General features: G+C 57.1%; 1 protein-coding gene across 2 annotated transcripts; it reads right to left on the reverse strand.

Annotated features, from left to right (window-relative positions):
* Positions 1-1996: 1996 nt before the first annotated feature.
* Positions 1997-13360, reverse strand: RGS11 (regulator of G protein signaling 11). 2 transcript variants are annotated; one of them, XM_083474902.1, is made up of 17 exons: positions 13274-13360; positions 13032-13128; positions 12735-12785; positions 12495-12601; positions 11893-11944; positions 11704-11762; positions 11523-11599; positions 11338-11419; positions 9830-9898; positions 7730-7753; positions 6829-6890; positions 5401-5514; positions 5104-5219; positions 4433-4520; positions 3124-3262; positions 2951-3033; positions 1997-2831 (listed from the first exon to the last, which is right to left on the reverse strand). In XM_083474902.1, the coding sequence occupies exons 1-17, from the start codon at positions 13334-13336 to the stop codon at positions 2678-2680; spliced, it is 1437 nt and encodes a 478-aa protein (XP_083331028.1). In that variant the 5' UTR covers positions 13337-13360; the 3' UTR covers positions 1997-2677. The 2 variants fall into 2 exon arrangements, with proteins under 2 accessions (XP_083331028.1, XP_083331027.1); XM_083474901.1 differs by having other exon boundaries at positions 7730-7759.
* Between the last annotated feature and the right edge of the window lie 96 nt (positions 13361-13456).

Here is a 13456-nt window from a genome sequence, read left to right on the forward strand (position 1 = left end):
GCCCGAAGCTTGGGGCGTGCGGAGCACAGCGCGCCCCAAACTTCTGGGTGCCGGCAAGGTCTCCACTAGCCGTGGGAGAGCCGTGCGGCTCTCCCAGGGCTAGCGGAGCGCTGCGCTAATGCCGAAGCTTGGGGCATGCGGAGCTCAGCGCGCCCCAAGCTTCTGGGTGCCGGCAGGGTCTCCGCTAGCCCTGGGAGAGCTGGGTCTTCCACGGCTAGCGGATAGCTTCCTGAAGCCCGGAGAGCGAGAGGGGTCGGTGCGCACTGACCCCCCTCGCTCTCCAGGCTTCAGCGAAAGCCTGCATTCGCCCCATAGGACGCACACACATTTCCCCTTCATTTTTGGAGGGGAAAAGGTGCGTCTTATAGGGCGAAAAATACAGTAAGCCGCTCTCTTCTCTTTAAAAGACATCTGAAGGCAGCCCTGTTTAGGGAAGTTTTTAAGATTTAGTGCTGTATTGTTTTTAACACTCGATTCGGAGCTGCCCCAGAGTGGCTGGGGAAACAGCCAAATGGGTGGGGTATAAATAAATAATTATTATTATTATTATTATTATTATTATTATTATTATTAGCACAGCAGCACCAGAAAAAGAGCCACAGCTGGAACTGCAGAAGCAGGTCTTGGCCCTGGCACCAAGGGCTTGGCTTGCGCCCTCCCAGCTGTGCATGTGCACACACACACACACACAACCCCCCACGTCCCTGTTGTGCAGGCCAGAGGGGTCCCGGCAGAGCAGCTCCTGGCTGACGTCCAGCCCTCGGCCCCCATCTGTTCCGAAAGTGCTTTTCTGGCATCTGTTCAGCGGTGGCGGCAGCATGCCACGCTGGGATTAGCGAGAGGGAAACGGCAGCAGTGCCAGGCTAAGAGGATGCCCTGCCCCAGTTTCCCCCAGGCATGAGGACCGGTGGGCCAGGCAGAAATGTTGGGGGCAAAGCGGCCCTCTTGCAGCGCAGGCCTGCCAGGGGAATGAGAGAGACTCGGCTGCAACCCCCTGCTCAAGAGATGGGGCCAAGTGGGGTTTTAAGGCTCTCCAGGATCTGCTGGGGAAATGCAATGGGAGAGCGGAGCTTTGCAGCCCCTACTAATCTCCTTACTGGGCAGATGGCAAATACCTCCCAAGCCCCAGAAATGCGGAAAGATCCTTGCAGGGGATTTGGGGCTGGGGGGGGGGGCATGGAGCAAATCGACACGGCCGGTCCCTGAGCTCTTGATTATCTTCCCCAAGGGCTACACGGGTGTTAGAATTGTAGAGTTGGTAACCTCAAGGCTGGGGTACTGCAACACGTTCTGTGTAGGGCTGCCTCTGAAGACGGTTTGGAAACTTCAGCTGGTGCAGAATTCAGCGGACAGGTTGCTCACTGCAGCAAGACGGCTTGAGCATCTTACACTGATCCTGGTCTGGCTACCGATTAGTTTCCGGGTCCAATTCCAAGTGCTGGTTTTGTCCTATAAAGCCTTAAACGGCTCAGGACGGCAATACCTCAAGAACCACCTCTTTCCATATGAACCTACCTGGACCCTGAGATCATCTTCTGAGGCCCTCCCTATCTTGATTTTATTCTGTGAACCACCCTGAGACCCCCGGGTATAGGGCAGTATATAAACTCAATGAAGAAGAAGAGATGGAATGGACCCCCCACACACACCCACAAGGGTCATTCAGCCCAGCCCCCGCAACGCAGGAATGGCACTGTGGGGGTCTCATCCGCTGCTCCCCCCCCATTGCAGGCAGTCTAGGCAGGCCACCCCACTCCTTGCAGCTGCCTGAAACCAGGCATCTTCCCTGCCCCACACATGGCTGCCCCCCTCCCTCTGCTCAAACCCCCGCCACCCCCTTTGGGGAAGGAAAGACACCCCGGAGGCTCCAGAATGAGAAGCTTTTGCTCCCCTGGCCCCCACCCCTTTCTCAGTGTTGACTGCAATTGCCCCACCCCACCCACCCCCAGTTCTTTGGGTGGAGAAAGGAAATAAAACTGACCAGCCCCGAGACAGCTCTGCTGTTCCTACGGGTTTTTATTGGATTCCATCTTTGCAGAACAGATCTTGCAGCAGCTGCAACCTCCTTCACACACCGGACAGGTGCTGGAAGACATCTGGAGGGCCAAGTGGGTGCGGGGGGGGGGGTGCAGAGCAGAAGAAAGCCCGGCCCTTCTGGCCTTGCACTGCCCCCTCCCCTCGGGCAGCTGCAGGAGCAAAGGACACCCCCACCCTGCTCTGGGACCCATCTGGAGGCCTGGCCAGGGGTGGCGTCCCTCACAAACCACCAGAGGACCCCTGGGGGGGGCACACACAAGGCCTTCCACCTCTGAGGTTTTCTGGACAGCCTGAGTCAGTTGTGCGTGGGAAGGAGGGGGCCAGGAACGCTGCTCAGCTGAAGGAGGGGGGCTGGGAGCAAGTGGGCGCTCTAGGCAGGGAGGGGGGCAATTCCTGAGGCAAGACAGTGTCGGGGGGGGGCTGTGCTCCAAGAAGCAGATAAGGCAGAGGAGGTGATGCGTCTGTGCTGGGCTTCTGCATCATATGGCTTCGTTCCAGTGGGGGGGGGGGATACAGGAAGGTCAGTTATGAGCATCAGTTGAGGGACGTCCAGGTGAGTCAGCAGTGCTTGTCTGGGGGGGGGCAAAGGCAGGCCCTTCTCCTGCCTGTGTGTGGATGGCAAGGGGAATTGGGGGGGGTCCTAGGTGCCGCCGTCCTCTTCGCCCCCCTCCTCCACCGGGGCAGGTGGCCCCGCTTTGCTCTTGTCTTCGGCCTTTGCCTCGTGGTCCCCCTGGGGGGGCGGCAGGGCGGGGCTGGGGCTGGAGTGGCGCTGCTTCCGCATGAAGGGAAAGACCCTGCGGGGGGAGAGGAAGGGTCCGGTCTGACACTGCAGAGAGGCAATCTCCCCCAGCCCCACCACTAGCACCCTCCCTGAAGTGGGGGGCACTTGCGGGCCCCCTCCCCATCCGCTCACCGCTTCTTCGTCTCCGGGGGGATGACAGCCTCCGCCAGCAGGTTCTTGTAGAGATCAGACTTCAGGAAGCGAGGGTAGGAGTCCTAGCGGGGAAGGGGGAGAGCTCTGGGGTGACGATGGCCAAGGCAGCCCCAGCCCAGCCCTGAGCCCCCACCCCCAGGATTGCTCCGCACCTTCTTCATCAGCATGTAGATGTGCATTTGGGCATCATCCATGACGTAGCGGTGGGGGGTCTTAATGCCTTCCAGAGTCCTCTCCATCGTCTTGCTGTCGATGTTCACCCAGCGGGTGGCCCCGGGGGCCAGGAACTGCCTGGAGGGAGCAAGAGCTGCCTTGGCATGGGCGGGGGGCAGAGAGTTCCTGGCATGGGTGGGTGTAAGAGTGCAAATACCCAGAGTGTGGGGGGTCAGGTGGGATTGCTATGAGGAATCATGAAAAATGAAGCAAGCCATTGTGTCCGCGATGAAAACGTTGACTGGGTTTGATTCATTGACAATAGTTTCTGATCGAATTCCACCTCTGCCATTTCCTTTCTCTACACCTGACAGGCACGTATAAGCATTCTAAACACACAGGCCAGTTGCTTCATCAGGCATCCTCAGTACATAAAGTTAATAGGTTACTTTGATGTAGTTTGTTAACCTTTAGATAGATCTTAAGGGCCAGGAAGAGAGTTCACAAGGAGATGCTAAATCCTGCCTCTCCTGTTTATTACCACCGGGGTTTTGCTGAATGCATTCCTCCTTTTATTCCTATTTTATTTACTCTGGACTACTATGCATGCTCAAGTAGGAAATAGTTTCTTTGTAGTTTTAACTTTTAACTTTGTCCCCACATGGGGTTTTGTTTTTTTTAATGCTCAGAGGAAATCTGATTGGTTCTTACGAACACTGCGCAAAAAGTTCTTTTGTGAATAAAACGACCTGGGCCGAGGGGTGGAGAGGATTGTTATTATTGGCACCCCTCCCAGAGTCTGGCTGGTCAAGCCTCGTGTGTATTTTATTAATCAGAGTCCAATCCTTCCTTGCTTTGGGAATGCTACAGGTGGGCACCGAGTAGAAGCGCCTGTGTGGGGTGTGGGAAACCCAGCCTGGCTTGGAGGTCCCGGTTCCTCTGGGGCTGGGAGGAAGGGAGAGGCGAAGCCCCATTGGAGCCCCCTAGAGGTGAGAGGCCACCCAGGGCCGGCCCTACCATGAGGCAGCTACCTCGGGCGGCCAAGATTGAAGACCAGCAAGCACAGGGAGCTCTGGGTGGGCGAGTGCTTTGCAACCCATCCTGCACCCACTAAACTCAGCCGCTGCCTTTTGGGGTGCAGCAGATAAAGCAGAAACAAGATCCGAGGGTCCGCGGAGATTTCACGCATGGAACGGGACGGGGAGGAGACTACTTCTCGCCCTCGGCTTCGGGCAGCAAAACGCCTTGGGCTGACCATGCAGGCCAGGCCTGCAGGAGCCAGCAAGGGGAGGAGAGCAAGGCGCTTACTGGTAGATGGAGTCCACGATCTCCTCAATCCGGGCCTGCTCTCCGTAGCGCAGCTCTTCGCAGGCCTCCCAGAAGCTCAGGTTCTCGGCTGGAGAAGCAGGAGAGGAAGAGGGGAGAGGTAAGAGAAGCTGAAGGGGCGGCAGCACGGAGGGACCCAGGGGGAAAGGACAGTGCGGGGCAAGTTGGTCTTGCACACCCCAGAGGCAAAAGTACAATTTCGAGCACAAATCAATGTGTTGGTGTTGATCTTGAAAGCCCTAAACGGCCTCGGCCCAGTAGACCTGAAGGAGCATCTCCACCCCCATCGTTCTGCCTGGACACTGAGGTCCAGTGCCAAGGGCCTTCTGGCAGTTCCCTCGCTGCAAGAAGCCAAGTTACAGGGAACCAGGCAGAGGGCCTTCTCGGTGGTGGCGCCTGCCCATCAGATGTCAAAGAAATAACTATCTGACTCTTAGAAGACATCTGAACGCAGTCCTGTTTAGGGAAGTTTTTAATGTCTGGTGTTTTATTGCATTTTTAATATTTTGTTGGAAGCCGTCCAGAGTGGCTGGGGAAACCCATCCAGATGGGTGGGGTATAAATAAATCTTTTATTATTATTATTATTATTATTATTATTATTATTATTATTATTATTATTAATATTATTATTATTATTAAAGCTGGACCTACCACTGAACTCCTTCTTGAGGAACTCCAGGAGCTGCACCCGGCCCAGGCTGTCTCCGATCAGCTCACTGAAGCCAAAGCTCCAGCGCTCCACTCGCAGCTTGGTGGGGGCTGTCACCCTGCAGGCAGGCGGGGGGGGCAGGGTGTAATGCAAGCCCTGAGGGACCCCTGAAAGCCAAGGGGCCTTTCCCCAAAGAGAGGGGGGGAAGGCAGGCAAGGGGGGCCCAGTGCAGACGTAGGCAGGGAGGGGGCCAGGCAGGCATCTGGGGCGCCTCCACCAATTGGGGGCGATGCACTTACGTGGGGGCATTCATGGCCCAGTAGGTGGTGTCGTCTGTGATCCAGGGATTACTGGGGAGGCAGCCGGACATGATGGGATCGTGCGGCACATATTGCTCGTTGAACTTGAGGTACCTGCAGAGGCAGCAGGAGGTGGGGGTGAGGAGTCGGTGGGGGCCTTCTCTGCTGCCAGGTACAGCAAAGGGGCTAAGCCCACCCTGGGAGTAACAGGCAGAAAGAAGCAAGGACCCCCCCCCCTAGAAGAAACACGTATGAAATAGGCACCTCACATCACCCAGTAAGGCTGTGGAACCAAGGAATGGGCAGAACCCTGCTCCCCGTCCCTCGCCCCCCGCCTCTCAATCATTATCAGTGTGGGATTTACATATAAGCTAAACAAGCTAGAGCTAGAGCCTCACTCTCTTGGGGGCCCCAAAAAATTTTAAAGGGGGAAAAACTGGATGTACTATTCCAAAATATAAGATAAAAACAAATAAAATAAAACCTACATACAGCAAGAGTGTTTTGTGTTGTGTAGGCTCCTCTGATGTAAGTCATGGGCTAGCCTGCTCCCTAAAATATCACTGCTTTTCTCCTTTCTATATATAGGGTGCCTACATTCTGCATGTGCAAATGGCTTTAGATACCTAGGTAAAGGTAAAGGGACCCCTGACCATTAGGTCCAGTCATGGCCGACTCTGGGGTTGCAGCGCTCATCTCGCTTTATTGGCCGAGGGAGCCGGCGTACAGCTTCCAGGTCATGTGGCCAGCATGACTAAGCCGCTTCTGGCGACCCAGAGCAGCGCACGGAAATGCCGTTTACCTTCCTGCCAGAGCGATACCTATTTATCTCCTTGCACTTTGACTTGCTTTTGAACTGCTAGGTTGGCAGGAGCAGGGACCGAGCAACGGGAGCTCACCCCATCACGGGGATTTGAACCGCCGACCTTCTGATCAGCAAGTCCTAGGCTCTGTGGTTTAACCCACAGTGCCACCCGTGTCCCTATTTTAGATATCTATGAGGTCCATAAATTGCCATATAGCATTATATTCAACACAGCGACAAATTGTTGTTGACAAAGGACAGCTGGACATATAAAGGGCCCCATTACTAGGGCCTCATCAAACCTCAATCTGGCCCTGGTCATTGTCCTCACCACCACCACCCTTGCCCCCTGCTTTTGAGATTGTAAGCCTGAGGACTGGAACTGCAGCTGGCAAAACGTGGGCTGGCCGAGGCAACTCTGAGGTGGATTTGTAGCTGGTTCACTGAAGGAACCCAAAGATTGCTCCTTCATGGTTCCTCGTGCTCCTGGGGGAAAGTGACCCGTGGGTACCACCACCTGGGCCTGTTTTGTTCTACCTGCAGAGCCCCAGGTGAGCCCAAGGTGAGCCCCACCTGCCCCTGGAAGCCCCTGGCCAGCTGGCAGCCCTGGCGCTGCCACTCACCCTTCCAGGCAGACGGAAGACTTGACCCTTGTCCTGCCCATGGCGGCGCGGCAGTAGCGGATCTGCGTCCAAGAGAGCGGGGGGTGTCAAGGAGCTGCCTACAACCCCCACCCACCCACCCACCCACTCCAGTTGACCCAAGGCATCTCAGCAGCAGCCTCAAGGGCACCTCCTGATCTTTGACCTGCGTTGCTCTTGGCCCACCAAGAACTTGGCCCACCTGCCTCCCACATTAAACCTTCAAGAGGTAAGGAGGGTCTCCCCCTGACCCTGTCTCCACCCCCATCATTCAGCCCAGACACTGAGGTCCAGATCCGAGGGTCTTCTGGCAGTTCCCTCCCTGCGAGAAATGAGGTTACAAGGAACCAGGCAGAGGGCCTTCTCGGTGGTGGCGCCCTCCCTGTGGAACGCCTTCCCAACAGATGTCAAGCAAATAAACAACTATCTGACTTTCAGAAGACATCTGAAGGCAGCCCTGTTTAGGGAAGATTTTAATGTTTGATTCTATTTTGAATATTCTGTTGGGATCCGCCCAACGTGGCTGTGGAAACCCAGCCAGATGGGCAGGGTTAAAGAATAAATTTATCATCATCATCACCACCACCACCACCACCACCACCACTGTTCTCTGAAAGATAGAGCCAGCTTGTTTTCTCCTGCTCTGGAGGGTAGGCCCCAAAAGAATGGCTTCAAGTTGTAAGAAAGGAGATTCTGAAGGTGTTTGACTCCCCTTCCTTGGTGGTTTTTAAGCAGAGGTTGAATGGCCGTCTGTCAGGGATGCTTTAGCTGAGATTCCCCCATTGCAGGGGGTGGGACAAGGAGACCCTGGGGGTCCCTTCCAACTCTACAATTCTGTGATTCCTGTATCCCTTCAGCCCCCTCCCCCCCCCAATAAACTCACCTCCCGTTTGTAATAATCCGTGTTCTTTTCCTGGAAAGGGGAGAGAAAGAGGTGAGCAAATCTCAGGGGCTGCCTTTGCCTCGCTGCCCCCCTCATCTTCTCAGAGAGGGTCAGACTCCAGGGTTGCTACTTCCCCCCCCCACTGGCTTTTCCCTCTCCTTCCCCCCAACTCCCTTTAACCAGAGATTCCCAGAGTTGAAGCAAGAGGGCAAAGCGCCAGGCTCAGACCTCTCCCGATGGGGGGGGGGCCTCCTCCCACCCACTCAAAAGGAAGCATGGGGCTAAGGGACCCTTCCCACCCACCAACAAGCAGAGCCCCCCCCCCATCCCAGCAGCAAACAGTGAGTTAGTTACATGGCCGTGTTAGTGACTTACGTGGACGGACAGACGGACAAAGCGGCAGACAGAAGAGAAGAAAACAGACCCCAGTGATCAGTAGGGGGGGAGGGAGGGGGGAGCACAGGCAGACAGAGCAATGTGAGACAGAGAGATGGACGCAGCCCGACACCCCCCCCTCCCAGCACAGGGACGAGGGGAGCAGTCCGCACACATAGGGGGAGGCCTTTCCCTCAGTCGTCGTCCCCGCCTTCGCAGCCCTTCTTGGTGGAGATGCAAGGAGGGCCTTCTCGGTGGTGGCTCCTCCCAGGCAACTTTGGAACTCCCTGCCTAGGGAAGCCCGGCTGGCTCCCTCCTCACTGTCCTCCTTGCTCCCTCAGGTTTGGGGGGAAGTGACCGCTTTTGAGGAACAGGCTGGTGCTGGCTGCTGCTATTGACATTATTTGCATGGTTTCTGTATCGGCCCGAATTATTATTTTTTTAGTGTTTATTTTTTTTATTTTTTACCAACAACCAAAACACAAACAGTGAAACCCCCCCAGGCGTTTGGTACATTGGGTATACATAATCAATAATAACATATTAAAATCAACCATATGTACAATTTTATATACGTTAACCCTCCTCCATCCACAAGGTTTATCTAACTTTTAACATTTTAATTGCCCCAAATTGTTCAAACCTACCCAAATAATCTTCTCAAACCAATCCTCCTCTTTCTCACTGACCGTAAACCCTTTCATTCTGTGTATCTTCACAGTTAGATATTCTAAAATTACATATTATTCAGTTTTTTCCTCCATTGGTTCACCCCTAACTCTTGTGCATTTTTCCAATTACTCGCTATAACCTGTCTGGCTGCAGTTACCATCAATTTTACCCATTTACAGTCTGCACTTTTTTCCCCCAAATTCCGACCGCAAAGTTAAGTGCAGCTTAAATTCATGGCCATACAAAAACTGGCTTTTATGTGAGATCGCTGCTGAGACAGACAAACAGTAAAAGGGAGCAGGTGTGAGCGCCTGTGGAATTTTAAGGGAGCGGCATTTTTCTTTTTCCCCCTTGAATTTTAAAGGCGTGGCTTATATTCAGGTGTGACTTATATTCGAGCTGTACAGTATACTGTTTTACTTCTATCAATGTTTAATTGTTTTTTAACAATTCCTGCCCACCCCCTGCCCCCCAGCCAGGTTTATAGCAGTTCTTATTTATATCTGTGAACCGCCTTGAGTCCCATCAGGGGAAAAGGTGAAGTATGAATAATAATATTAATATTATAATCTGCAAAGCCCGGGCAGGGGGGCCTGCCGAGGGGGCGAAGGGAGCCAGGGCGACAGGCACCTTCCAGAAAGAGAAAGGTCAACACAGAGGCATGTCCTCGCCAAAGGGGAACCCGCAGTGGGGCCAGGCACAGGAGGTTTTTGCCAGCCCCACCCTGGGCCGGGCAACTCACCCACTGCAATGGAGGAGCAGGAAACAGAGAGAGCCCCTTGCAAGGAAGCCAAAGGCAGGCATCGCTCTACCACCAAGCGAAAGCAGGCGGAAAGGCTGGCACAGAGGGTGCCCCCCACCATTGGTGAACAAGAGGCAGGTGCTGGGGGCATTGCTGGGAGCCGGCAAGCCATGACAAAGGCTCTTATGCAGCTGCAGCAGCTGCCCAGGGAGGTCTGGGGCACAGAGCCCAGGGCAAGGGTGGCCCAGCAATGTGCCCATCACTCCCCACTGCCCCCCTAGATCCGCCACCCCCCCACCCCCCGCACTCACCAGCTGGACTCGGGTGCTCTGGCAGTTCCTCCTCTCCGGCCCTTCCTCCATCACATTCAGGCTGCCAGGCTGCAAGCAGGAGAGAGAGGCTGGATTTTACCCTTCCCTCCCGAGCAAGCAGGGCTCCAAGTTCCCACTCTGCTGCCAACCTGGAGGTGCCCTGTGGGTGCAGGATAAACTCTTGGCCTGCCTCCCAGGGCCAGAGGGGTCAAGGAGGGACCTCAGGGGCCTCCTCTGCTCTGGACCCAGCTGCCCGTGGGCAAGGGAGGCCAGTGCAGGAGGAGGAGGAGCAGCTCACGCCCAGGAGATGCCCATACCATCCCCTCTGCAATGCCACTCTGGCTGGACGAACAGGGCAGTGGGAGGCGGCAGCTGAGATGGCTGGGAAAGCTCGTGTGATACCTATTAGCAATAACAGCCATATAGTTCAAGGACCCCTGGATGGTTAGGTCCAGTGAAAGGCGACTCTGGGGTGCAGGGCTCATCTTGCTTTCAGGCCGAGGGAGCCAGCGTTTGTCCACAGACAGCTTTCCGGGTCATGTGGCCAGCATGACTAAACCGCTTCTGGCGCAACGGGACACCGTGACGGAAACCAGAGCGCACAGAAATGCTGTTTACCTTCCCACCACAGCGGTACCTATTTATCTCCTTGCACTAGTGTGCTTTCAAACTGCTAGGTTGGCAGGAGCTGGGACAGAGCAATGGGAGCTCACCCAGTCATGGGGATTCGAACTGCCAACCAGCAAGCCCAAGAGGCTCAGTGGTTTAGACCACTGTGCCACCTGCATCCCAAAAAGCCATACACACCCTCCCTCTTCATGGGCAGTCTGCCCCTAAACACCAATTGCTAGGTGTCGCGCTGTTCAGCTCATGCCCCACTTGTGCAGGGCCATCTTTAGCAGATGAGGCGCCGGGGTGCAAATATCTGCCCAGCATCCCCAAATTACCATGGATAGTGTTGGGGTGGCCGTAGCTGCGCACTGCCAGCCATTGGGGGGGGGCAGAACTCTCCCCCATGCTGCTGTAGGAGAGCAATCCCCACAGAGGCTTGGGAGGGAAGCTGCGCGCCCGCCGGCCATGTGGTTGCAGCTGGCGGGCATGCAGGGAAAGAGGAGGCTGCCAGCAAAGCCGCGCAGCTCCCCCACTCGCTGGGGCGCCCCTGAGAGGCCGGCGCCCTGGCGCGATGCACCACTAAGCCCTATGGGAAAGAGGGCTCTGCACTTGTGAGCTTCTTAAGAGGCATCTGCCTCGCCTAGAAGGGCCTTTGGTCCAATCCGGCTACAGGCCTCTTCTGATGTCCTTCTGAGAGATGGACTGGTAGTGGAGGGATGCGAGTTCAAATCCCGGCTCAGCCATGAAGCTGGGGCTAGTGGGCGTGGCTGGCTGACAGCAGCACACAGCCCCTGCCCCTCATGTGGCCCTGCAAGTTAGGAGAACAGTGGGGCTGGCAGCCTCCTGCAAGGGCAGCAGCCTCTCTCCGGCTGGGCTGCCTCCCTTCCCCGCCTCACCGGGGGCCTGTTGACGAGCCAGTAGGCCTGTTCCTGGCAATCGATGACGATCCGGTCGCCTTTCCGCCGCTGCTTGGCTGCCCTGGGGGGTTGAGAGGAGGGAGGGATGGAACTTCAGGGCCTCTGGCTTTCCCAGCTCCACACCCCACATGGCTGCCACCTCCTCCTGCCCCCCACAAACTCACCGGAGCTGCTCTCTGGCCTGCATGACGACAAAGTCCCAGGTGTGGTTGATCCTTTTGTGCAGCTGGTTGTAATCTTCCTGCAGGGGATACGTCATTCCAGAAGAGGGGAGCCAGGAAGCATGAAGAGGGGGCTGCACTTCCCCCTCCCCACCTGCCCCCACCCACCATGCCCCCCCTTTACCTTCTCATGCTCAATGAGCTCTCCCTGCTTACGGATGTTCTTCTTGGCCAGGTAGATGGCTGGAAAAGGGAGGGTCTGTTGTTGGCCATGGAACCGGGTTGGGGGTTCCCCCACTGCCTGGGGTCAAGCTGCCCAGAGGTCTCCTGGGACTCCCTTGGCTCTTGGGGGGGGCAGAGAAGTGGCTCTCACCATAATCCAGGTCTGTGGCTGGCCACTTGGTGCTCATCCAGAAATAGGGGGTCTGTGAAGCACAGAGAGAGAGAGAGGCCGGATTAACTATGAACCGAAAGCAGCACCTGCTAAGGGCATCATCGAAAGAGGGCGCCACAGACATCTCCCACTGCCGGATTTACCATGGACTTTGCAGTTAGAAAAAGTATGGGATTCCCTCCCCCCCCCCAAAAAAAAGTATATAAAGTATATAAAAATAAATATTATTCTCCATCTGACTGTAGGTTTTGTTTCATTTTGAAAAACAAAATTCTATTCTGCAGTTTATTATAGTTTATATTTTGAATTAGATATCTATGGGGGCACCCAAATCTTCCAATCGCTTAGGGCCTCTAGAGGTCTTAACCCGGCCCTGCCTGACTGGGGAGAGTGGGGCAAGAGCCAGCCAAGACCCTTTGGCCCGCAGAGGCCGCGCTGCTCCGCCCCCAGCTGCGCTTCAAGGCCCTCCGGGCAGGGGGCTGCCCGATGCAGACGGAGACTCTGCGCCCCCAGGCTTCCTGGAGCCTGAGAGAAGGACCGCCCTCCTCCTCCTCCCGCCCCAGAGATGCTGGCCGACCCACCTGGAAGCGGTAGGGCGTCTCGTCGACGCGCAGGGCGAGGCTGCGGGGCTCCTTCAGCGGGTAGATGTAGCCGTGCTTCACGATCAGCTTACCCAGGTGCAAGGACTCTGCGGGAAGGATGAGGGTCGTGAGCAGCCCCCCGCCCAGCCGCCCGCCCTCCGGCACATCAGCCCCCCGCCCAGCCGCGCCCTCGAGCAGCTCCGCGGGGCTCGGCAGAGGCTTTGCGCAGCGCCGACTCACCCTCTTCCGAAAGGCCGTATTTCTGCAGGAGCCACTCCACGATGTCGTATCCTGCGGGGAGAGGGAGCCCCCAGGTCAGCAGGGAGCCCGGCGCCGCCCGCCCCCACCGGCCCCGTCATTGCTGGGGCGCCTCCGCGGGGCTCAGACCGGCCCTCCCGTGTCCATCCATCCATCCAGAGGCAGCTTTGCGCAGCCGCCGAGATCCCCGCGGGAGGCGCCGCTGCAGGGAAGGCGAAGCGGCGCCGGAGGGGCGGCGGGGCGCGCTGTGGGGCGCCCCCTCGGGGGAGACTCACTCACCGGTCATGGCGTGCGGGATGACCGTGAGCAGGAGGCGTTGACTGCGCAGCTTGATGCCCATGTCCGGGTCTTGCATGCCCAGCACCACTCGCTCCATCTGCGGGGCGGCAGCCGCTCAGACCCAGACCCCCTGGCTCCCGGCGGGGCAGCGGGGGGACCCGGGGCACCCCACCCCACCGCCTACGGGGCTGGCGGAGACCCAAGGCAACCTCCGACGCCCCCCCCCCCCCGCCCCCACCCACCTTGGCCAGGCAGGGCAGCTGCAGGCGCGGGCTGCCCCCCGGGCGGAGCGCGCTGATGGTCATGGCGGCGGCCCCGGAGCGGCCGGGCTGCTGCAGGCGGGCGGCGGCGGCGGCGCCAAGTGGCCGCTTCTGCGGCGGGGCACCGTCGTGGGGCCGGAGGCCGGGCGGCTCTCGGCTGCCCCC

The sequence above is a fragment of the Podarcis liolepis genome (assembly GCF_965112155.1).
Source record: "Podarcis liolepis genome assembly, chromosome: 14".
NCBI classification, from domain to species: domain Eukaryota; kingdom Metazoa; phylum Chordata; class Lepidosauria; order Squamata; family Lacertidae; genus Podarcis; species Podarcis liolepis.

Excerpts from the sequence above, each read along its gene's own strand:
- RGS11 (XM_083474901.1), bottom strand. The coding sequence starts at position 13,336 with ATGACCATCAGCGCGCTCCGCCCGGGGGGCAGCCCGCGCCTGCAGCTG. Across the intron at positions 11,945-12,494 it reads AGACGCCCTACCGCTTCCAG|ACCCCCTATTTCTGGATGAG; the intron begins GTGGGTCGGCCA and ends TGTGCTTCACAG. Across the intron at positions 3,263-4,432 it reads ATCGTGGACTCCATCTACCA|GCAGTTCCTGGCCCCCGGGG; the intron begins GTAAGCGCCTTG and ends TGCTCCCTCCAG.